General features: G+C 40.5%; 1 protein-coding gene across 3 annotated transcripts in view; it reads right to left on the bottom strand.

Moving 5' to 3' along the window:
* Positions 1–26,813, bottom strand: part of LOC122799289 (transmembrane protein 248-like) — a 665,932-nt gene that overhangs the window by 329,185 nt on the left and 309,934 nt on the right. For all 3 annotated transcript variants that reach the window (XM_044068247.1, XM_044068249.1, XM_044068248.1), the window contains exon 4: positions 23,514–23,661. In XM_044068247.1, coding sequence (XP_043924182.1) covers positions 23,514–23,661 — 148 coding nt within the window. The remainder of the gene's footprint in view (positions 1–23,513; positions 23,662–26,813) is intronic.

Below are 26,813 nucleotides of genomic sequence, written 5' to 3' on the forward strand. Positions count from 1 at the left end.
CCCCAAAAAAACTATGAAAAAAGTTTAAAAACCCCAAAGGTTTATTTAAAAAATAAAAAAAACCAAAAAAAGGTGGGGGGAGGTTGTCCCAAAATCCAAAACTTTTTTAATTAAAAATTAAGGGGAAAATGGGGCAAACCCGAAAGATCTGAAAATCAAGGAAGAGCAAGGCTTTTGAAAATAAAATTTTAAAAACCTAAAATTTGGGGGTTTACAAAGGGGTGGGGGGTGTAACTGGATGGAATGAATGAATGAATAAGATATGGTCCATAGTGACAGAGTAATGAACCTCTGCTCCTCTACGCTAACACCAAACTGGAGGCTTACACTGCCATGGTCTGCACTCAAGGTCAATGAAATGTACACAGGGGCCCAAAAAGCAAATTAGTGACATGATCTGATTCAGGAAATCCCTTTAAGGCCTGACAGCTTCAGGATCCCAAAAACCTTAAAGGGAAAAAACAGGTAGTTTTTTTTATATATATATATATATATAATATATAAAAATATATATATATATATATATATAAGTGAAAATATATACATATATATATATAAAATAGTTAATATTTATATATATATATATATAATATATAATATATATATATATATATATAATATATTATATATATATATATATATATATATATAAATTATATATATATATATATATATGATACATACATCACACACACACCCCCTGCAATAAAAAACTACCCTTCCGTATCTTAGCATGTTTTAAAGTTTGTTTGATCATCAAACAAATCTTAACATTAAGACAAAAAAACCCCAAGTCACAAAATGCAGTTTTAAGGATATTATTTTTAAAGGGAAAAAAACTACCCAAACCAATGGTCCTTTTGAAATGTAATTTCCTCAAGAGGCGCAAACCAAACAGTCATAAAAGAACCCAGAACAACATCTAAAAAACTGCAGGCCTTGCTTAACTTACTCAACCATAAAGAGAGACTGGGGAAAATGGCATGCAGGCCTTAAGCAAAAACCCCACTGACCAAATGAAATAAAAATTTATCTCACTTTTTAAAAAAATTTTATGATCCCCCAAAACTTTTGGGTATTCTGGGGGACAAAACAAAAATTGAACAGGTGTACTCATTACATTTTGGGTGGCCAGAAAAGAACATCTGCCCAGTCAAACATGGTTGGATTTTTCTGGGGGTGGTTTGACCTGGACCCCTGTGACTGAGGGGAAACCCTGAATTTAGCTCTAAAAAAACCTGAAGGGGAAAAGCCGCCATCAGTTTGACATCAAGATGAAGCCCTTTCTGCAGCAACAATAATCCAAAACACAAGAAATCCACCTCTGAATGGCTTTTAAGGTTTTTGGGCTAGTCAAAGTCCCGACTTGAATCATGAGTGCTGTGGCATGACCTAAAAAACAGTTAAAGGGACAAATATGGCTGAATGAAAAAACTGTAAAAAAGGGCCACATACCTCAACAGTGATGTGAAAGACTATGCCGAAAAGCCCGATTGCTGCCAAGGTTTAAACCCGTTTTTGTTTGCAATTACTTTTCAATAGGATGTAGGGATGAATAAATAAAATAATCCAAAAAGCATTTTTTTTTGACTGCAAAATTTATTTTGTGACTGAAAATTTTCAAAACCAAAAAAAAAATGGAAAAGTTTTTCCTTACAATAATATTTAAAAAAATTTTATAAAATATATATAAAATAATTAAATATATAAAAATAATTATATAATATAAAATAAAAATAAAAAAATATAAATATATATATAAAAAAATATATAAATTTTTTTTAAATTATTAAAATAAATATTTTTTTTTTCAAAATAAAATTTTAAAAATTTTAATTAATAAAATTTTAAAAAATATATAATTAAAATTTTTTTATATATTATATTTAATTTTTTATATATATTTTTTAAAAATAACATAATATACAAATATTAAAATAATATTTTCAAAATATATACCCCTTTTTTTTAAAAAAAAAAAATTTTTATTTATTTTACTAATATTTCCAACAAATTTTTTTTTAAAATATATAAAAAAAATTTTTAATCATATATAATAAAATTAATATTATAAATATTAATTTTATAAAATATAAAAATTTTAATAAATAAAATATAATAATAACTTAAAAATTTTAAATATAATATATTTAATAAATATTTTAATATAAATTTTTAAAAAATATAAAATTACACTTTAAATAAAAAATATTTAAAAAAAATTTTTTTAAATTAAAATACATATTATATATTAAAAAAAATTTTTTATAAAAAAATTAATAATATAATTAAAAAAAAATTTTTTAAATAATAATATAAAAAAATAAAAAAAAATAAAATTTAATTAAAATTTTAAAAATTAAATAATATAATATAATAAAAATTTATTTATAAATAATAAAATTAAAATAATTTTTTTTAAAAAATTTTAAATTAAATAAAAATAAAAATAAAAAATTTTTTATTTAATAATAAATATTTTTAATTTTTTCTTTAATATTTTTTTTTAAAATTTCTTTAAATTATAATAAAAAAATTTAATTTTAATTTTTTTTTTTTTTAAAATAATATTTTTTAATTAAAATTATATACATAATTTTTTTAAATATAAATATAAATAAAAAATTTTAATATTTTTCATAAATTTTTAAAAAAAAAAAAAATTTTTTTATTTATATTTTTATAAAAATTAAATTTTAATAATTAAAATTAAATAAACAATTAAATAAATAAAAAAAAATTATAAAAATTTTAAAATTTTAATACTATATATATAATATAAAAAAAAAAAAATTTTTTTTATTCATATATATTATATATATAATTAAAAATTTTTTTTTTTAAAAAATTTTACAAAATATAAAAAAATATATTTTAAAATTTTTTTTTATAAAACATTATTTTATTTTTTTTATAATTTTTTTATTTTTAAATAAAAAAAAATTATAAAAATTTTTTAAAATTTAATATATATTAAAAATTTCAAAATTTTTAAATTTTAAAAATAATTATTAATATATATATATATATATATATATATATGTATATATGTATATATATATATATATATATATATATATATATGTATATTTATGGGTCTAGGACTATTCACTGAAAGTCAAATGACTTTTCACAAATCACTGAAAGCTCAATTCTCTGAAACACATTTCACTGAAAGTTATATATGGCTTTTCCCCACTGTAGTGTGACCCTGGAGTTAAGTACATATAGTTGTTGTTGTGGTGTCTTTCGGCTTTTCCCGGTTAGGGCTCACCACAGCGGAAGTCGGGTCCGCTAATGGTTGGCAGTAGATTTTTACATGCAGAGTTGTCAGCCCTGACACCCATTCACGCATGTCTCCATACAGAAGACGCTCTAGCTGAGAATCGAACAGGACAACGTCTTACTGTGAGGCGACAATGCTACCGCAGCACCGGTTAGTACATATATAGTAATGGCACATAAAACTCAGACTTCTCAGAAGAGAAAGCAAACTTATCATAACAGTATATGCTCAAATGATCACTGCTGCAATAACATTAGCGATATGGGTTATAACCTGCATAGGGTATAACAGTGGACCATCTTCCAGAGCACAAGGGCACCTTCCACACACAAACCAACAACAGTTCAAGCAGAGTTAAAAACATCAGTGGTTTGGGCATTCAGCCCTTCAGAGCATTCATGCCAACTAAGACTGAGGCCAGAATCCTAAAAAAGGTCAACACTAGGTTAAAAAAAAAAAAAAAAAAAAAGTCCTGACCCTGGCAATAAAAAGTGTACAAACAATAAGGAGGAAGGAGCAGCTACTGCAACAGTGATCAAACATCTGCTTGTTATGTTAAGTTTACATACACAACTATATTATGTTCATCGCTTGATCCCTGCTACAGTAGTATTAACTAACATGGACAGATTACTATAGCTTATAACTGTAAGGTGGAAGGGGTAGAGTCCAGGTGCCTCTGGAGAGTGGTCCTAGCAAAGCTTGCTCTAGACCTGAACAAGGAATCTAGCTTGTAGTGCTCTGTAAAGGTATATACAGAGGACAAAGTTGCTGCTCATATAATCCATCCCTTTCCAAAAAGCCAAAGATGAAGCCAGGGCCGTAACACAATGAGCCTTAAACCTGTCTGGAATTGTCTTCTTGTGGTGGGTATGACAAAGGGTAATAGCATAACCCCTTGGAATTGTTCTACTTTGACACAGGTTGTCCTTTTTTTATTGTTTTCATAACAAGCAAGTGATCAGAGCTTCTGAAGGTTTTAATTCCATCAAGATAATATCAGAGTAGTCTGTGGATATCCAAAGTATGAGCAATCCCTTCTCACTTATTTCAGGATCTGGCAAGAAGACAAGGAGATGGATAGCTTGATTCAAGTAAACTTGGATATCACCTTAAGCATAAAAGAATGATTAGTTCAAGGAGAAGGTTGACCCATCATAAGAGCTTGCAACTCAGCCATTCTTCTTGCATTAGTGAGAGAAATCAGTAAAATTATTTTCCATGTTTTGAACCTTTAAATTAGCCCAATGAACTGGTTCAAATGAAGCAAGAGTTAAGTTTTATAAAACAAAATTGAGATCCCAACAAGGAGTCACAAGGTGGCCTAGTATGCAACACCCTTCCAAAAAAGTACAGTTTTGTACCTACCATAAATGTAGATGTTCGAAGATCCACATTGCTGCAGTCCTTACATATGGGTAGTCCGCTGTCCTCGGTCGGCCCGAATACCAAAGTATTAGGCTGACGTCGGTCAAGGCGCTTAAAACTGACATCAGGACGTCAGGGTACAAAAGCGCATGACCGACGTCATTTCCTCAGTCTTTTCTTGCCCCAGATGTCAGAAGGCCCTAAAAAGAAAGGCCAAAGCCAAAAAACAGCAAAGACCAACCAACCACCCCTGCACTAACCATATTTACAATATTTACAACCCAGACCACACAACCACCTCTAACTACAGACGGGGAGGAGGGAGGTAAATTGGACTGCAGCAATGTGGATCTTCGAACATCTACATTTATGGTAGGTACAAAACTGTACTATGTTCTTCATCTCACATTGCTGCAGTCCTTACATATGGGTAGAATCCCAAAGCAGAGGTAAGGGAGGATGGCAAAACTATAAAGCATTAGGAGCTGCCAAAATGCCCTGTAAAATTGCAGTGGCAAAACCAGCCCTAGACTTAGAGTAAAGTGGAAGGTGGTAATGCTTAGAGAAAGTATGCACTGAACTCCAAGTAGCTGCCTCCAAAATATCTTTAGTAGCCACCCCCCTTAAAGCTGTAGAAGTGGCAGTAGCCCTAGTGGAATGAGGCCTAATCCCAGCTGGAATCTCCTTACCATGATGGGAATAACAAAAAGCAATACAAAAACCAATCCACTTAGAAATAGTTTGTTTTGAAACGGGTTTGCCCTGAGAACCCAAAGCAAATTAAACAAACAACTGCTGAGACTGCCTGAACCCTTTAGTTCTGCTCAAATAATATCGCAACTGTCTGTGTATATCCAAAGTGTGCAAAATCTTCTCCCCTTTATTTTGGGGGTTTGCATAAAAAGTAGGCAAATGAATAGTTTGGTTTAAAGCCACACTAGAAACCACTTTAGGCATAAAGGAAGGGTTAGTACGCAAAGACACCCTATCCTTATGGAAAATTAAGAAAGGCTCAACCGCCATAAGGGCCTGTAATTCAGAAACCCTTCTCGCAGAGGTAATGGCCAACAAAAAAGCAGTCTTCCATGATAAATATTTCAACTCAGCAGTAGCTGCAGGCTCAAAAGGTTGTAGAGTGAGTTTCTCCAACACAAAATTGAGATCCCAAGCAGGAGTAGGAGCTCACGGGGGTCTTATATTCTTTGCCCCTCTAAGGAATTGCTTCAACAAAGGATGAGAAAATAATGGTGGGTCACAGTCATAGTGAGCAGAAATTGCTGCAGCATGAACCTTTATAGAGGAGAAAGACAAACCTTTGTCCAATAACTCAGTAAGGTATTGAAGAGCAACACTCAAATTAGGTTTAGAAACATCAAAATCCTTTGCTGTACTCCAAATTAAAAATCTCCTCCATTTATCTGCGTAAACTTTCCTTGTACTAGGCCTTCTGGCCTCCAAAATAACATTCAAAACTTGTTGTGGAAGCTGAGACCCTCCAGGGTTTAAAACAGAATATGCCAGGCTGTCAGATGCAGAGAGTGAAGTTTGACATTGAGTAAATGACTGTTCTCCTGAGACAGCAGGTGAGGAATCGAAGGCAAAGGCCATGGAGGCTCCCGTACCAGACTTCTCAGTAATGGGTACCAGTGCTGTCGAGGCCAATCCGGAGCTATTAAAATCATGTTTGGCTTGTCCTGTCTGACCTTCAGGAGTACCTTTGGGAGGAGAGGCAGAGGTGGAAAGGCATACACGTGAAGATTGCTCCAATTGAATGAGAGAGCATCCACTTTCCAAGCTGTGGGATGAAACCTTTTGTGCAAAACTTTGGCAGCTGGTAATTTAGTGGAGAAGCGAACAGATCTATGTCTGGAGTTCCCCATAACACTGCCAATTTCTGAAATACATGAGGATCCAATTTCCACTCGTGGGGATCCATAATTTGTCTGCTCAACACATCTGCTAAGGAGTTCTGTGCTCCTGGCAGAAACCTTGCCTGAAGATTTAGCTGTAAACTGAGAGCAGTCTCCCACAAAATCATTGCTTGTCTGCATAGAGGATATGAATGCGTCCCCCCTTGCTTGTTGATGTACCACATGACAGTTGTGTTGTCTGTTTGAATCAACACCTGCCCTGGAAGAAGTAAATCCTTGAAAGCTATCAATGCAAATGTGACTGCTAACATCTCCTTCAAGTTGATATGTAAATGTTGAAGTCTGGCAGGCCACGTGTCTTGTACCCATTTTCCATTTAGATGAGCTCCCCAAGCTTTGTCTGAGGCATCTGTCGTTAGAATCCGACTCGCCTCTGGCCGGGTCACAGAGAGTCCCTTGTTTAGGTGACATTCCTGAGCCCACCACAAAAATTCCTTTTGAATGCAAGGTATTATCTGAATGACAGTGTCCATATCTTGGCAGTGCTGTGTCCATACATTTTTGAGATACCATTGTAGCTTCCTCATATGCAGTTTGGCATTGGGAAGTACCAGAATACAAGATGCCATGAACCCCAAGGCTTGAAGGACTGTCCTTGCAGTCAGCCTGGACTGACGAGACAATTGGTGGAAGTAAAGAGAAAGATTCTTTTGTTTGTCCGGGGTCAAAAGGCCATCTGGGATGCTGTATTCAGTCTCACACCCAGAAAGCACATGTCCTGAGAGGGTACTAGACTGGACTTTATTTCGTTCACAGAATACCCCAGGCATCTTAACACTGCCATCACATACTGTAAATGATGAAGAAGTTCGTCCTTTCCTCGGGCCAGAATCAGGCAATCGTCCAAATAAGGATAGATTTGTATTCCTCTTAGCCTGAAGAAAGCTACCACTGGAGCCAGAACCTTCGTGAATACTCTGGGCGCAGTAGATAAGCCAAAGGGCAATGCAGAGAACTGATAATGAGAAGTCCCAGCCCGAAAACGCAGATACTTCCTGCAACTGAGCCTGATAGGAACATGAAGGTAAGCCTCCTTGAGATCCAGAGTCACCATCCAGTGATCTTTGCCCAGCAGAGGTAAAAGCTGTTGTAACGTCAACATTTTGAACTTGGGAATGTCCAGATATGTGTTGAGGATAGATAAATCCAAAATTGGTCTCCACGTGTTCCCTTTCTTTGGTACTAGAAACAGGCGAGAATAAAATCCTAGGCCCACTTCTGGCAGAGGGACCGGTTGTATGGCCCCTATTTGAAGAAGTAGAGAAATTTGTTTGTGAGCCTCTAGTCTTTGCTGAGGAGGAACGTCTGGCATGCCTTTGAAAGGAGGCAAGGTATGGAAATAAAACTTGTAACCTTGGTGTATGATATCCAATACCCATTTGTCTTGGGTAATCAAAATCCAATTTTCCTTGAAGAGTGCCAACCTTCCTCCCAAAGGTGCTGCCAGGCAAGAAGGATCTGGCAGCTGAAAAGGTAGGTCATTGGGCCTGTTTACGAAAGGACTGGCCCCTGCCCACACCCGAAGATTGTGCAGGTGAGCTCCCTGTTCTAGGTCTGAAAGAACTCTGAGCTCTGCCCCTACCACGTCTAGATCTACCCCTAGACGGAGAATCATAAGAAGGATACGTCCACCCCTTAGCAGGCCAATTCCTACTAAACTTCAGAGGCTGAACTTGCAAAAAATCTTTAACAGCCTGCATAGACTTAGCCTTGTCTTCCATTTTCTTCAAGACTGACTCCACAGGTGAACCAAACAACACATCAGACTGCAAAGGAGCATCCAAAATCCTTGTCTTAACATGGTCAGATAAATTCTGATCCTTCAGCCAGGCGTGCCTGCGAAGAACTGAACCAATGGCAGCCACCCTAGACGAGGCCTGCACAGCATCAAAACCACATTGTAAAGAATGCTTACCCACCTGTTCAGAGACATGCACCAAATCTTGTAATTCTTTACACTCAATGCCTTCCGCCAGAGCATCCACCTTAGACTTCAATTGAGAAAGAAGAAAGTTTTGATATTTCAACATATGAAACTGGCAATTCAAAGCCCTCATAGCTAAGGTAGAAGATGTATAGACCTTCTTTCCCCATCTATCCAAAGCTCTGGCCTCTTTATCTAGAGGAACCGGATTTTTACAACAGAGGCCTTGACACCCTTAGGTCCCTGACTAATAGTTTCTGGGTCCGCCTAGGACTCTTATAAAGATATTTATGAGCCTCAGGCACCCTGTAATACCTATCCGGTTTAACAGGCGCAGGAGGCAGAGAATCAGGATTAAGTGAAGCCTCTGAAAACACATCTTCCACAACATCCAGAACAGGGGTATAGCCAAGGGCCTATGTTGGGGTAAAAGCAAAAATTCCCTAAGCCTTTTCCGAGAATCAGAGAAGTCCTGACCTTCCCACTTAAAATGTTCCCTCATAGAATGAAGTGTCTCTGAAAAGAAAAATCCTCTGGAGGAGAAGCAGAAGGAGTGGAATCATCTGCATCAGAATCAGAATAAGGAGAGTACTCCTGCAAGTCTTCAGCAAGACTCTGAAACATCCAAGCCTGCTCAAAACTTCCCAACTCTGGCTCCACCCTAGGCCTCTTATCAGGAGGGGGCAAAGAACCTCTAATCAGAGTAATCAAATCTTCTGCCATTTTAAGCATGTGCTTCTTAGGCACAAACCCTGCTGAACTAGGAGTGACACCAACAGAAGCTAAACCTGGCCTGCCTCTGGGAGAAGCCTTGGAAACAGAAGGAGAGGGCCTACCCACCCTAGGAAGGGAGGGGAGTACAGTAACCTGAGAAGCCCCTTCAGCCTGACCTGCCTGCTGAGAGGCCACATCCTGCAAAATCAGTCTCCCCCTGAGACTCCAGAGAAGTCTCCGTCGGAACCACCGGTTCCACTGAAGCCTCTAAAGAACCGGCGTCCGGAACGGATGACTCATATTGCCTGGGTTTAACTGTTTTGTCTTTGCGCTTCTTCGTAGAAGCGGGCGCCGGAGAGTCCGACGGCATATTATAATTGCACCGCCATCAAGACCAGCCTAGCACAATCTAACCTTCGCTTAATAGTGCGCTTATTGAACCTAGCACAAAAGCGACACCCAACAACGTCGTGCTCAGGCCCCAAACAAGGAATGCACAAAGAATGATAATCCCTATGCGGTATCTGTTTCCCACAAGAAATACAGTTATTCACTTTTTCTGACATCCGGTAAAACACTGAGGCAAGAAAAACAGAAGATATTCCCAACGGGTACTTAGCCAACTTGGATTCGGTCTGAAACTCCGAACTCGAAAAATTTCAGAACGCCGAACGGCACTTGCAACGCTGCTTCTGCATCGGACCATGCGGCAAAAAAGACTGAGGAAATGACGTCGGTCATGCGCTTTTGTACCCTGACGTCCTGATGTCAGTTTTAAGCGCCTTGACCGACGTCAGCCTAATACTTTGGTATTCGGGCCAACCGAGGACAGCGGACTACCCATATGTAAGGACTGCAGCAATGTGAGATGAAGAACATCATTTTAATATGGGAATGCAGTGAAAGGGAGGACCCATGGCAGACGCGTTGAAATGGCCAAGAAACCCTGAAAGAGGAGTAAGAAAGGCCAGCGGATAATTCACACAAATACCATAGAATCAAGAGAAATCTTAGCCTTAAAAGGGTTATGATATTTGTCTTGGCACCAACTAGAAAATCTTTTTTCATTTAGTAATAAATGATTTCCCAGTACCAGGTGTCTTTGCCTCCATTAATACCTGATGCATACTTACAGAAATTAGATGCCTACAAAGTATTAAAATTCTTATAATCCAGGCAGTTAGATGAAATGGGGTGTGTCAAACGACCCCTGTCTTGTATGACTTTATCCATTTTGTTAGGAAGATTGTGGCAATTGCCCTTGACCATTTCCAAAGAAGGGATGACCACTGTTGCCTGGGCGAGAAGGAAGTCATCCACAATGATCTCTGGAAAGTTCTTCTGACTCTTCAAAATGACACTGGATATCAGTGGAAGGAGATGAAAAGCATACAGAACATTGTCCAAGGAAATGAAAGTGCATCCAGTTTTCCAGGCCGGCTTGCAAGGAGTCTTGAAGGAGAATTTGGGCAGTTGTCTGCTGTGAATGGAGACAAACAGATGTACCTGAGGTATTCCTCCAAAGCTGGATCAAATTCTGGAAACCCCCCCCCCCAATTAAATTTCCAGACCTGAAGGGCTGTCCTAGTTCTCAGCTTGCCTGCCACAAAATTTTGCTGTGACAGGATGTAAGATGCCTGCAAAATGAGACTGTGCTAATAAGCTATACTCCGGGCTACCATGGCTAGTCTGCACAGAGGGTAAGATCTGGTTCCCCAGTATAGGCCCGGGTTAACAACGACCGCCACCAGTACTGTTAGCCTACAGGGTGCTGGCAGAAATTGGGCTACTGTTGGCCGAAGGAGGAGAAGAGGCGGAAGACATGGCCGAAGGCAGGAGGAGAGGAGAAAGGCTAGGACTGTGGTAGTGAGGGTCGGAACTTTGAATGTTGGCAGTATGACTGGTATAGGGAGAGAGTTAGCTGATATGATGGACAGAAGGAAGGTTGGTATATTGTCTGTGCAAGTGACCAGATGGAAGGGAAGTAAGGCTAGGTGTATCGGAGGTGGGTTCAAATTGTTTTATCATGGTGTGGATGGGAGGAGAAATGGCGTATGGGTTATTCTGAAGGAACAGTATGCGGAGAGTGTTTTGGAGGTGAAAAGAGTGTCGGATAGAGTGATGTTTATGAATCTGGAAATTGATGGTGTAATGATGAATGTTGTTAGTGCGTATGCCCCACAGGTTGGGTGAGCAATGAATGAGAAAGAAAAATTTTGGAGTGAATTGGATGAAGTGGTGATGACTGTACCCATGGGTGAGAGAGTGGTGACTGGAGCAGATTTCAATGGGCATGTTGGTGAAGGGAACAGAGGGGATGAGGAAGTGATGGGTAGGTATGGTGTTAAACAAAGGAATGCAGAAGGTCAGAGGGTAGTGGATTTTGCGAAAAGGATGGACATGGCTGTGGTGAATACGTATTTTAACAAGAGGGAGGAGCACAGGGTGACACAAGAGTGGAGGAAGATGCACACAGGTGGATTGTACCTTATGTAGGAGGGCCAGTTTGAAGGAGATTGGAGACTGTAAAGTGGTGACCGGAGAAAGTGTCGTTAGGCAGCATAAGATAGTGGTTTGTAGGATGACGTTGGTTATCAAGAAGAGGAGAAGGAGGAGTGTGAGGGCAGCACCAAGGATCAAGTGGTGGAAACTGAAAAAGGGTAATTGTGAGGTGGAGTTCAGGGATGAGTTAAGGCAAGCACTGGGTGGCAGTGAAGAGTTACCAAATAGCTGGGTAACTACAGCAGAGCTAGTAAGGGAGATGGCTAGAAAGGTGCTTGGTATCACATCTGGACAGCGGAAGGACGACAAGGAGACATGGTGGTGGAATGAGGAAGTACAGGAGAGTTTACAGAGAAAGAGGTTGGCAAAGAAGAAGTGGGATTGTCAGAGAGATGAAGAAAGTAGACAGCAGTATAAGGAGATGAGGTGCATGGCAACGAGAGAGGTGGCAAAGGCTAAGGATAAGGCATAAGAAGAGTTGTATGAAAAATTGGACACTAAGGAGGGAGAAAAGGACCTGTACTGACTGGCTAGACAGAGGGACCAAGCTAGGAAAGATGTGCAGCAGGTAAAGGTGATAAAGGATAATGAGGGAAACATACCCACAAGCGAGGAGAGTGTGTTGAGGAGATGGAAAGAGTACTTTGAGGGGTTGATGAATGAAGACAATGAGAGGGAGAGAAGGTTGGATGATGTAGGTATAGTAAATCATGAAGTACAATGGATTAGCAAGGAGGAAGTATGGATAGCTATGAAGAGAATGAAGAATGGAAAGGCTGTTGGCCCAGATGACATACCTGTGGAAGCATGGAGGTGTTTAGGTGAAATGGCAGTGGAGTTTTTAACCAGATTGTTTAATGAAATCTTGGAAAGTGAGAGGATGCCTGAGGAATGCAGAAAAAGTGTTTTGGTACCGATTTTTAAGAATAAGGGTGATGTGCAGAGCTGTAGTAACTACAGTGGGATAAAACTGATCAGTCACAGCATGAAGTTATGGGAAAGATTAGTGGAAGCAAGGTTAAGAAGGGACGTGATGATTAGTGATCAGCAGTATGGTTTCATGCCAGGAAAGAGCACTACAGATGCGATCTTTGCTCTGAGAGTGTTGATGGAGAAGTACAGAGTATGTCAAAAGGAGTTGCATTGTGTTTTTGTAGACTTAGAGAAAGCATATGACAGGGTGCCTAGAGAGGAGTTGTGGTATTGTATGAGGAAGTCAGGAGTGTCAGAAAAGTATGTAAGAGTGGTACAGGATATGTACGAGGGTAGTGTGACAGTGGTGAGGTCTGCGGTGGGAGTGACGGATGCGTTTAAGGTGGAGGTGGGGTTACATCAAGGATCAACTCTGAGCCCTTTCTTATTTGCAATGGTGATGGACAGGCTGACAGATGAGATCAGACAGGAGTCCCCGTGGACTATGATGTTTGCAGATGACATTGTGATCTGTAGTGAGAGTAGGGAACAGGTGGAGGAGACCCTGGAGAGATAGAGATATGCTCTAGATAGAAGAGGAATGAAGGTCAGCAGGACTAAGACAGAATATATGTGTGTGAATGAGAGGGAGGATACAGGAATGGTGAGGATGCAAGGAGTAGAGGTGGTGAAGGTGGATGAGTTTAAATACTTGGGTTCAATAGTTCAGAGTAATGGTGAGTGTGGAAGAGAGGTGAAGAAGAGAGTACAGGCAGGATGGAGTGGGTGGAGAAGAGAGTGTCAGGAGTAATTTGTGACAGACGAGTACCTGTAAAAGTGAAAGGGAAGGTCTACAAAAGGGTAGTGAGACCAGCTATGTTATATGGGTTGGAGACAGTGGCATTGACAAAAAGGCAGGAGTTTGAGCTGGATGTGGCAGAATTAAAAATGTTAAGATTTGCACTGGGTGTGCGAGGGTGGACAGGATTAGGAATAAGTATATTAGAGGGTCAGCCCAGGTTGGAAGGTTTGGAGATAAAGCCATAGAGGCACGATTACATTGGTTTGGACATGTGCTGAGGAGGGATGCTGAGTATATTGGGAAAAAGATGCGAAGGATGAAGCTACCAGGTAACAAGAAAAGAGGAATGTCTAAGATGAGGTTTATGGATGTGGTGAGAGAGGACATGCAGGTGGTTGGTGTGACAGAGCAAGATGCAGAGGACAGGAAGAAATGGAAACAGGTGATCTGCTGTGGCAACCCCTAACAGGAACAGCCGGAAGAAGATGATGATGACTGTGTTGTCTGCAATCACTTGTAATTGTCTAGCAGATGACAGAGGACCAATTGTGTTGAAAGAATTTATTACTGCCAACATCTTCTTACATTTATGGGTTTCTGTCTAGCCTTTCTGTTCCAAAGACCCTGAACTTTTACTCCCACAGACACTGCTCCCAAGCAAAGTCAGAAACCTCTGTAATTACAGACTGTGCTGGAGCTGGAAAGGAAAATGAGAGGACTGGATTAAGATAAAACTGGTCTTCCCATCAAAAGCACTTCCCTTTTTACAAATCTCAACAAAGGAATCAGGAGTGACAGGGGAGGTTGATGCTAGGACCATACACATTTTAGATACCAGTGAATCTTTCTCATGTGGAGACTAACTAGAGGAATCATGGACTACACGAGTCTTAGTATCCTGTGAAACTCCCTTGCTGAAGCTTTAGACTAAATGGAAAAACTCAAGAAAAGAATTAGATACAGATCTAATTTTCCCATGGAAAAAAAACTCTGAGCAGATTTATCTAGGAGACACCTTGGGAAAGCAATCATGTGAGAAGGAGTCAAACAAGACTTTTGAATGTTCTCTTGAAACCCCTGTTTGTGAAGGACACCACTCACCAATGTCAGAGATGTCTGACACTTTGAAAAAGGCTGTGCAAAGATAAGCAAGTCATCTAAATAAGGACAAATACGAATGGCTTGCAGTCTGCAATATACTATGACTGGAACTAGACACCTTGTGAATATCCTAAGTGCAGTGGATAACCCAAAAGGGTAATGCAGAGAACTGAAAGTACAACCCAGAAAAACTTAAGAAACGTTTGAAATCTAAGGCTACAGGAAGGTGATAAGCATCCTAGATTTACTAAGAAACTTGGGAAATCAGATCAGAGATGATCGGTCATGAAGGGATAGCATTTTGAACTTTGGGACCTTTGTTTTTTGAAAGTTTGCTTGCCTGAAGCTTGTTGTATCTTCTTATTTTGCTTTTTACAAAAATGGCACAGGAGGAGGAGGAGTAAACCATTTAAACTTGGTGAAGGAAGGCTGAAACATTTGAGTAACCCCCTGAATCAGTTTTCCTCACACTCACTTTTTCATGGCCTCAACAGCAGATGGTTGAAAAAACTTTCTATCTAAAGAGTTCAAAATTTCAGCTTTAACATCCTCAAAAAGATTTTATGTACGTACCCAAGCAAACCTTCTCATGTCAGTTCCAGTAACATCATAAGGACGCTTCAGAGAGTTTAGTCACCTTAGACACACCTCAGCAATACGATTATTCATTGAGATTACTGGCTATAATGTTCCTTGTATTCTCAAAAGATGCAAGCATAAACTAACATATGAGCTTGACAGTTATAGAATACTAAAAAAAAACAAAAAACAAAAAAACTAAGTGGTAGAAGTGTACACTTTCCCCAAAGCTAACAAAGGATTTCCCATCCTTAGAGGGGTGGGGATTAGCATTTTCCAGATGTTTAGCAGCTAGATGATATATCAAAGAAATCACAACGGGGTCAGATCTGGAATTGGAAAATAATAAGGTTGTATGACTGAGGATCTTTTTAAATATATTTGTTTTCTTACAGGCAGCAGACTGGCAAGTTACAGGCTGTAACAAATGCTCTCCAATGCTGGAAGAAAGTACAGCTGTGTAAAACCTTAACTGTAACAGTAAATGTCCTTTTCACTGTTGCAGTATATTACCTCTGTGAACACCTGCCAAGGATAGCCGAACATCTGGATAGTTTACCAAAGCCTTTATTACCTAGAGAATATCGTACGTCAGATGTATGCTCCCTGCACAAGTGCAAGACATAAAGGTGAAGTACGTACACTCCCAACTCGGAAATCAACTGTCCAGGAGAAACTAGGGCTCATAGTGGAAGGGGCATGTGCATCCACGAAAAAGGAAGAGAAAGGAAGAGGATGAATCTGTCAGCCAGACCGAAAACATCACCCATGCAAAAAGGAGACAAGGGGGTAACACGGATGGAGTGAATGCTGCAACACTGAAAATAAGGACAGCTACTATTATGGTACGATTTTACATAACTTTATTATGTCCTTTGATATTACTGTCCCAGTATTCATCACCTCTGAGACTATACAAAAAGCTACAGTAATGGCAAGGAGGGGCCCCTCCACAAACCCATAAAGGATAGTCCTGACAAAACCTGCACTGGCCCTGGAAATGACATACAATTTATGTCTAGTGAATATGTGAACTGAAGACCAAGTAGCAGCTTCAAGGAAGGAGTCGTGTCCAAGCCCTTGAAGAAAGCCACTGAATAAGCCACTGCTCTAGTACAACGGAGCCCTCATGGAAGCAGACAACTGCTTGTCATGAAAAATTAAAACAAAATCTTGGAAATCCAGGAGTAGATGGTTTGCTTAGAAACTGCCAAACCCATTGTCTTGGTATACAAGAAATAGAGCAGATCAGACTTACAAATTGCATTTTTTTGTCTAAATATCAGATTTGCTTCTGCAAATCCAAAGTATGAAGAACCTTCTCACTAGACGATTGCGGAGAAGGGAAAAAAATGTAGGAAGCTGGATAGACTGATTAAGGGACAGCTAATTAACCACCTTGGACATGAAGGATTCAGATGTACAGACACCCTGTCTCTATGAAAAGATTAAAAAGGAGGGACTGCCATCAAGGCCTGGAGCTCAGATACCTTTCTGGCAGAAGTTAAAGCAACCGATAAAATCTTCCAGGTGCAATGTTGCAAAGAAGTGGCATGCTCAAAAGCAGCCAAAGTCAGTTTTTCAAGGGCAAAAGATCCTAAGGAGGAGGAATAGGCTTTCTTGGGGTCTAATGTGCAGGATACCTTTAAGAAACTGCTAGACCTCAAACCTAGAGGCCAAAGCGTGAGTAAGTGGTAGACAGGCAGAAATGGCTGACAAGTGAGCTTTCACAGAAGAATATGCTAAGCCAGCATATAGTACTTCACACAGGCAGGAAAGAACCAAGGGGACTGCACTGTAAAGGGGTCCTGGCGATGTTTAATACACCAAACAGAAAACCTCTTCCATTTAGACAAGCATGATTGTCTGGTATTCAGTTTCTTGGCCTCCTGCAGGACATCCACAGAAAACTGGCGTCAGAAAAGAACCAAAATCCTATCACATAAATTGTCAGTTGAAGAGCAGACAGATTAGGGTGAAGGAGAGTTCCTTTGTCCTGTGTGAGACATCCATGCAGTGAGGTAACTTGCAATGACTGCCCCTGGCCAGATGGAATGAGAGAGGGAACCAGTGTTGTCTGGGCCAAAAGGGAGTCACCAACAAGATATCTAGAGAGTCCCTGACTTTGTGAAAAACTTTTGGAAGAGGAGGAAGGGGAAAGAAAGGCATACAGGAACACCTCCTTCCAAGAGAAAGGCACAGCTTCCACTTTCCAAGCCAAAAGAACTTGGGGACTCGAAGAGAACAGAGGCAATTGCCTGTTCAGAGAGGAGGCAAAGAAATCTACTTGAGGAACCTCATCAATAAACTATGGCCAAAAACACATCCCTGTGAAGCATCCAGACATTCATGAGGATGTGTCTTGGACCTGCTGAGAAAACTTTGCCACAACACTGTGCTCTGAAGGTATGCAGATTGCCTGCTGGGTGACTTGCAGATTGATGGCTAATTCCCATGCTTGTACAGCCAAGCTGCAAGGAAGGCGAGACCTCGTGCCCCCTTATTTGTTGAGGTACCACATATGACTGTGGTGTTGTCTGTATAAACCTTCAAGGGACCAGAGATCCAGAGAGCATGAAAAATCTGAAGGGCCAGAATGAGAACCCGCATTTCACTGATGTTGATATGAGCCAGCCTCGGTCAAAGAGATCAAAGGCACTGCATCTTCAGGGTGCTTTTGCAGTGGCCTTCCACTCCAGCTCTGATACGTCTGTGAAGAGTTCCCAAGACAACAGAGAAGGGTAGAAAGGAACACCTGGAATGAGAGAAAGCTGCTGAATCCACCAGTGAAATTCCAGACTGAGACAAGGGAGCAGAGAAACCAGATGGTCTAGTGGGTGTAGGTATTGAAGACACACTGATTTTATGGACCGCTGAAACCTCCTCATATGGAGCCTGGGCCAGGGAAGCATGTGAATGGTAGAGGCCATGAAAAACCTCCTGGCTAGAAAAGAGGACATGGGAAGCAAAGACAAAACCTTGGAGGCAGGAAAAGATGCCAGCACTGGAACAGTCTGGAACCTGCAGCCTAGGAATTCGTGATCCTGAGATGGAGTTAAAGTTGACTTCTGAAGGGTGACAGTGAACTCAGGGCTGTGCAACAAAAGCTGGGTAAAAAATGAAGACTATGCACTAGGTTGGATTGGGGTGGGGCCTTTAGCAAGAGGTCATCCAGTTAAGGAAATATCGGACTGCCCTGAAGCCTGCAAAAGGCAACTAAAGGGGCTAGACATTTGAACACCCTTGGGGCTGCTGAAAGCCCACAAGAGCAAAGCAGAGATCTGAAAATGAGACAAGGCAGAGAAACGCAAACATTTCCTGAAGAGGGTGGATTGGAATATGAAGGCAGGTGTCCAGAAAGATTTGGGGATGCAACAGAGAAAACAGTCTGAAGAGGAAGAGAGCATTTGGAAGAAAGGCACTATTAGAAAAAAAAGTGTTCAGAAAGGAAAGATCCAGGACAGGTCTCAGATACCCCTCTTTCCTGTGGACCAGAAACATCCTGGAATAGAAACTCAAATACTTCACAGACTGTGGAACCAGATGAATGGTACCTTGGTCTAGTACACCTTGCAATGCCCCTGGAAAAATGAGGAAGCTGTTCTGCAGGGGGTTGTGGAATACTGGACAAGAAGGGAAGGGTCTTTCAGCTCAGAAAGCAACCCTGCCAGATAATGGAGAACCCAGACGTCTGTGGTAATCATTTGATAAACTGGGAAAGATACAGAAAGTCTGAGGAACAAGTTAACCTGCATGAGAGGAAGGGTGGGTAGACATTAAGTTGGCTGCAGATTTGTTAGGAAAGGACTGGTTCTGGGGCCTGAATGTTTCAGTAGGGTTTTCAGAAAAAAAAAATGCCACTTAGGAACTCTTGCCTTTGGATGCTGGTCTAGACAGTCTACATTAAAAAAAAGCAGCCTTACTAGGATTGTTCCTCTGAAACGTGGGAGGAGGTGAGAAAAATGTGCTTCAAATCTTTCATGATCTTACCCTGATCCTGTAGGGTCTTGAAAAGCTCCGCCACAGCCGTGACAGACAATTTTGGTTAGCCAAGGGAGCTTAGAGACGCTCTGCCATGACATCTAGCAAGTCCTGAAAGTGAAGCCAAGAATAGCTCACAGTATTACAGAGCCAGATGTAGCAGCTGCATCAGAACTGCATTTGATAAAGTGACGGGCAACCTGAGAAGTGGAATGGAGCAAGGAGAGAGCATGGAGGCCTTACCCTCAGAAAACAAGCATATCAGAAATAATATTCCTAATTTAGGAAAGAAGAGGTAGGATGTACCTTGTCATACAAGTCTGGTAACTGATGGCCCTGAAGGCTAAAGTAGCCGAAGTGTATACATTCTTACCAATCCTCTCCACGGCTCTACTGTCCTTCCCTGAAGGAAGGAGCCTGGAAGAAGGCAACAACCTAGAAGGCTCATCAGTAGATACAGAAATTACTGCTTCTCAGGTTTCTTAGGAGCTGGAGGTTGAGAATCTGGTGTCAGGGAAGCAGCAAAGAAGGTATCCAACAGGGCAGCAAATACAGGAGGGAGGGCCAGCTGAATGTTTAGAAGAATCCATTTGTAATAACTCATACCACCTCTTCTGGACATCCGATACTTGGGAGCAATCCCATTTGGAATGCTCCATCATACGTAGAATCACGTGACTCAAAGGAAATCTCCTCCAAAGGAGAATCAGGACTGACAGTCTGCCTCCACAGATGCATAGTCTAAAAGAGAAGATGATTACAAGGAATAGGCTAAGGATCAGTTTTCACAGTCAGAATCCCTGTCAAAAGACTCAAGGTCCCTAGCTCTCTTACGGGTAGAAGACAAAGGAGGTGCAAGAACAAAACCCCCCTGAGGAGGCATAAATGCCATCAAGGTATTAAATAAGCTGTGAGTAAAATCCTGTCATTCCCTTTGTGGATTCCTGGAAGCCGACACCACATGCTTAGTCTTCTGCCTTTTCTTCACTGGGATGTCTGCTCTGACAAAAACAAGGACTTTTGGTCCCCTGACCAGATTTGATCAAGTTGCCTGGCACCTCTTTTTGAAAAAAAAAAAAAAAAGTTGCCTGGCACCTCTTCCCAAAAAAGGATCTGAGGAATTCCTTTAAATCCCTCAGAAATAAACAGCCGTGGCTCCCCTGGACATTTGCAATGCATCCGAGGACTTGCAAAGAGAAGATTCCCTGCAGGCTTTCGAGAAGGTCACAGCAGAAGAAACTGATGGCAATGCCAGACTGTCGTCTGGGTTCTCACTCACCTTAAGACAGACTTCTGGTGTAGGCTGGACGGCATCAGACTCAGGCCTACACTTCTTGGCATTCTTTTTGAGCGGCAGCTGTACCCAAGGGCAAGCAGATTCTGCCATGGTAACTTGGGCCAAAACCTTGCGATTGTTCACTTTTCATTTACTTTGATAACCAAGTCTTGGTGCAAAAGCTTGACAAAAGGAACAGAGTGTGGTCATGAGATGCACCTAAGCAAAACAGGCTTCTATCGTGGTAGTCTTTATGGGGAATCTGCCTCTTACACTGACATTTCCTTTTCTTGGATGACATGCAACCCACTGAACAATGTAAGAAAAAGGAAAACGAACCCCACCAGGGTACCTAGCTGAAAGACGTAGACTCAGTATAACCAGAAAAGTGAATGGCATACAGACCAATGTATGATAACGGTGCTCGAATGGGCAGCAATGTAGTTCTGAGTTTGGAGCGTATGTACATCACCAGTATGCCCTTCATTTGCAAGGACATACAATTGACATATGACACTCCCTAGGTAATAAAGGCTTTGGTATACTGGCTAGAAGTTGGCCTATCCTTGGCAAGAGATCCCAGAGGTGCTGAATACTAAAACAGTGATACTGGAGGACTTCAGGAGGAACAGGAGTGGGTTCAGGAAAATCCAGTTGTAATAAATCATATTTTCTTTTTTTCTTTTCTTTTAAGGACAGTGGAATATCATTATGTTCCAGTTGAAACAACAGATTCATTCTAGATATAGTAATTCTTCTCGGGGACTATCAGAAGAAACTCTTCTTAGAACCAGAAATCAATCACATTACAAAGTAGAAGTTGTCACTCAAAATCATAAATAATGAAGAATTCCCTTTTCCTTTTACCAGTAACACCAGAAATAGAAGAGTCAATACCTTGAGCCAAACCCAATAAATCACTCTTGTTCAAAGTAACAGACAGGGAAAAGATAAATGTTTAGCTTTCTGTTTTTTTTGTCAGGAATTCATTCAGAAGCAGACTGAACCTTGTCAAAATCATCCCTGAAACAAGTATCCCAGTCCAGCTAGGCAAAGAGACACTCCCTGCTCATTCCTCAGAGACCAGCAGTGGCTCTCTCTTGACCATCAAGGGCACTCCAATAGCTGCAGAAGATATCCAACACCCAGACTATGGTGGTTGAAGGGACTTGCACCAGAAGGACTCAAAGGTAAGAAACTAGAAATGGTCACAGCAGAGTCACCCATCTGAGGCAAATTTGCAGCTTGCTGCAAGGAAAAATACTATTTGGAAATAATGTTTTTGTGACTGGAAGAAAGAAGAACTGAGGAACGAGTTAGCTCTTCCATGGTGAAGCCAAAAATGATGCCTGAAGCCCTGGTGAGACTGGCAACAGTAGATATTGCCACCAAAAAAAAACTCAGGGAAAAGCACTTTAAACACTTGCCTTAGCCCCGAAAAGTAAATTAACATAAGTTGTAGTCAAGAAAAAAAAAAGCCATAAAACACTTTTTCCTAACTGTAATTATGCAATTTCACAAAAAAAGCTTTCATTTGTGTCATAAAAATAAAATGTGGAAGGTTTTTACTTGAAGGGAACTTATCTCCCCAGCAATGGAGAACCATTTTACAACTATCAATCCTCAAAAGCCTGCAAAAAGAGTGCTCTCCTTCAGCAGGAAAGCTCTGAAGAGATTATCTCCTAAACTGATTTTATTCTGTTACTGACCTGCTAAAGGGTTGGGTGTATGGAAGATGCCCTTAAGCTATGGTACCAGGCCAGCTGTTTACAGCAGGAAGCAAGTCCAGTTTCATTCTAGAAAGGCAGTCTCTTCAAACTCAATTTGATCATGCAGGTGGAACAGTACATTTAGACATTACTGTGGCAAACCCCAGTCCCTCAATGTACGCATGTCTGAGGGTGGAAGAGCCTCCTACCCCTCAGTGTGTACTCAACTGAGAGCAGAATAACCCCCATTCCATCAGACTGTACATATCTGAGGAAAGAAGAAATGGGTGCTTGAACTCTTCAGCAGGCCAAATACCAAAACCACAACTCATGGCCCTAGCTACAACCAGTTAATGCAATTCTCCCAGTTCCCCTGCAATCTTGACACTTCATTCCTTAGCTAAGCTGCACAATATGGGACAATCTTGTGCATACCTCAACAAGGGCAGAGACTACCCTCCCCCCCACAGAGTCTCACTACTCCAGCCATAGGCATGTCCCCTTTGCTGTCCTGGGATGAGTGCAATCATAAACCAAGACAGACTGCTACACTGGCAGAAAACTGAAGCAGAGGCAAGGTGTGATTAATGCAGGATGAGGCCCCCACCTATAACAATTCAGCAATCACAAGAAACACTCTGCATCCCACCTGTATTTCACGCCCTCTCTACTTAACTCATCACTAATACCAGTTTCACACTCGCTCTCCCATCATTATGATGATATAACTAACCAAAGTTATAAATGCACATTTCTCTAACTTCCTTTGGGACTAGGCAAAGAAATTACTAAATAATATTTTATTAAATGTATAATGTTGCCTTTCTGTCTTTGAAGTTATCTTTTCTGTGTCTATTGCTGCAGATTCTGTATGCTCCGTTTCTAAGTGTAATCAATACACAATTATTATGCAACACATGCTAACACCTGTACCTGTGCTAGGCACACTCATTCTACCACAAACAGTGGAATCGCACATTATCTTGGTAACCAAATAGCAAACAAGTGTACATATATAAATCTATTTTTTCCCAAGGAGAATATACATCACGGTACCACTCCATGTTACTCTTTATCCATTTTCTAACTTCAGTATTCCAGAAGTTACCCCGGTCTCCACTGGTAGCTGCAAAATTACAGAGTGCAATCCAATCCTCCTTTTGAGGACTGTCACCAAGGACACGATCCTTCATAGCCACCAGCCTATGAATTCCAAGGGGTCATCATTGAACCCTGTTTGCTGCCACTCCAGCCAAGGCAGAGTACCGTACTAACACTGTTTCATGGCGGTTACACATTCTGCCGTGTTGAAGACTCTCTCTCTCTCTATTATTATTATTTTTTTTAATCGAGAGTCCCATTAGAAAATCTCAAAGACTTAAAAGAAGAAAAAAAATGGAAACCGCTCAAGTCATATCTCAAACTCACTTCGTTTTTGGAAGAACATACTGTGGTGCTGATATAGTAATACAAGTGTCTATCTGTTCAGACGATATGCATGTATTGCTTTGCTCACACTGCTGTTTGAACTGTAGGAAGACCACGGTGATATTAATCAGTTCATCTGCAGCAAGGCCTGTGGAATAAAAGAAAATGGTAAAGTTCTTGTCCACTACTGTTTTGGTAAACTCTGCATACTGTCCAGTAAACATGTACTATCTAACTACATTGGAACTAATACAGACATGCAAAACAGATCTCCCTCACACACTTTTTTCTAACCTATAACAGAAATGACTGCTGGGAAACTTAAGCAGGAGCACAATCAGCAATTTCTATTATGTACACAATATCTTTTACTGTTGCCATCCCCCAGTCACATCACATTTAGAAAAAATTAAAACAGAATCCTGCCACTGGTGCATTGAAGGTATTCACGCAATATTTTCGAATCCATCTATAAACAAAAACACGTTTTCATATAAATAATTCCATGTATATGCAAGCAGTGTATAGACTCCTGTTAAATACATTAGACAGATGCAGGTATTTTATGTCATCTATAGATCATAATCGAGAAACACCTGGGGGAAAAAGTCATAGGAGAGCAAGAAATGTGCTTGGCTGTACCCTTACTATGAAATCTACATTTCTGAGTGGCAACAATATAAAAAGGTAACTTTCCTGGGCTGTAATTAAAGCAAAACATTATGGATTCAATAGCTTTTATTTTGAGAAAGGCTTGGAAGTTGAAAAATTAAAGGACATTTTCAGCAATTTTATACACCAAAAGGCAACAATTTATAACTTCCCTTCAGTTACTCTTCCTTGGTTGACTTTTTTTTTAAACAAACATTTTCCTACTAGGCTGGTCTAGCCATCAGCTATTCACATGGAGTCCCTTCATCTCTTCCATGTGAGGGTGTAGCTTACCCACCTGAGCAGGGACACTCCTAGATGGTTGCATGATCAACTGCTATGAGACACTTAATTCCCAAATTGAGAAACTACACATGGTGGCATGCACTGTGACCATCTTCACCCAGCTTGAACGTTTTCCTTAAACCAAGTCCAACTACTTCAAGGCAGTCTGGACAAACAGGACCCCCACAACATTTTCAACTGACCCCAAAGCACTTCCACACAAGCATCAACCTCAGCTATAGTTTCTGAAAGTGCAGTTTGGTAGGTGCTTGTCACTTGCCCTTCAATACTGCCTTGGTGCAACAACTATTCCTCACTTGGTGTCAGTACTGCAGATGAAGACTTGCCTCCTCATCACAGAGCCAGACAAGCAGATGACCACTCACTTATACCCCTTCAGCTCCCTTACCAATGTACAACACATATCCAGCTATAACAGAGGGCATTCAAATATTTCAAACTGTCAAGATAAGCTCAATAAACATTACTGGGAATCAGCAAATACCCATAACTGTAAAAATGCATATTGAAAACCACACTACTACACAAGTGAGGCCAGATTATCAAGCACACAAAAGTCTCAAGCATAGTTTCACATTATCAACCTTGCTAACTTTTGAAAGGCAGACCTACACTGTTAGTCATGCTGGTAACTTAATAATTACAAGGGTGCTTTACTGAAGTATCACAATAAATCAAGTTTGTGTAATGCTCCCTCGACTTTAACTTCATCTCTTCAACAGTACTATTAAAGAAAGTAATCTGCATTGACTTTTCTGAGGTATAAGCTTGTGCTACCAATGACCTCTGTCTAAAAGGCATCATGGAAGCCAAACAAATAATCCTGGGGGAGGGCAGAAATGTGGTCAGGCTCTGTGTATCATCACCACCTGGTGAAAGAATGGGGCTCAATTTCCTGACGGCATTCTATCAGTAAAAATCCCACTTGGACAAAACAGTTATGCATGAAGATACATAACTCTGTCAAGAGGGTGAGGTTCAGACTGTGGTGTGAGCATGCAAAGGCCCACACCACTGTCAAGAAGTTCACAATTTACTTACTGCCAGGGACAACAATTCATAGAAGAAGAAAGGACAATGGGCAAAAGTGTATCACCCCCCGCCAAAAGAAAAAAAACAATGATGTAGGCAAATCTTGCACAACCACAAAATTGCAAAAATCTAGCCCTTGTGGCAAACAGGAGGTGCATAAGAAATAATGGCCACCTGGAAGACCTGGAAATCCCTCCAAGGTATATACTTCTAAAAGAATAAATTACAAGTAAATTATAAACCATCACTGTACGTGAGGATTCATGCATATAATGTGACACTTTTAGACAATACCTCTCAACTGTCCATTTACCAGAGTACTCCAATTTCCCTTCTTGAATTGGTGTCCACTCCTGGTGTCCACTCCTCTGTTCCACTTTAACAAGAGACACCTACGATTTCTTCTCTTCTTTGGCTCAATTTGAGCCAATCTGAGACAGAAATGTCTGGTGTTTGTTGCAGTCAAAATGGACAAGTGTCAGACAAGTTTTCTAGTACGGTGTGGTACCTAAAATGCAAGTTAATGCACTACCTGTTGTTCTAATATTATATTTTAAGAAAATTAGAGAAATTAAAAAAGTACAGTTGTGTACACTTAACATAAATGTAGATGTTAGAGTGTATTCATTGTTGCAGTCATTACATTTGGTTTATCTGCTTGCAGGTAGCCCTCAGTCGGTCTGATTAAGTCTTGGGTCCTGCGTCGGTTGCTGTCCCTTCTTCCATGACGTCAGGTCATCAGGGGTATAAAACATGCAGCTGATGCCATTACATCAGATTTTTCTTGCCCCAGATGTCAGGTGCCCCCCTAATGGGGAGCAATTAAATATAAAAGTACAATGATATACCGCCAACAAAAAAGCAAATACACAAAAAAGGCTTTTAAGTAAAGGAAAGTAGAGGTATAGCCAAAAGAAGTTAGTGGGCTGGAGGGAGAGTAACCAGGACTGCAACAGTGAATACACTCGAGCATCTACATTTATGTTATGTATACACAACTGTACTATGTTCTTCGTGTTTCACTGTTGCAGTCATTACATTTGGGTAGATTCCCACAGCTATGGTTGGGAGGAGGAATTTAAATAGCATTAGGACCAGCTATAAGGCCCTGCAAGACTGCAGTGGCAAAGCCAGCTCTGGATTTAGAGAAAATTGGCAAATGATAATGCTTGGTGAAAGTATGTACAGAACTCCAGGTCACAGCTTCTAGGATGTCCCTGGTAGGGAAGCCTCTGAGAAAGGCTGGAGAGGTAGACGCAGCTCTGGTGGAGTGAGGTCTGATCCCCAGGGGGATAGATTTCCATGGTGCTT

The sequence above is a fragment of the Protopterus annectens genome, chromosome 4.part0, assembly GCF_019279795.1.
Source record: "Protopterus annectens isolate FY-2018-M chromosome 4.part0, PAN1.0, whole genome shotgun sequence".
Lineage (NCBI taxonomy): Eukaryota > Metazoa > Chordata > Ceratodontiformes > Protopteridae > Protopterus > Protopterus annectens.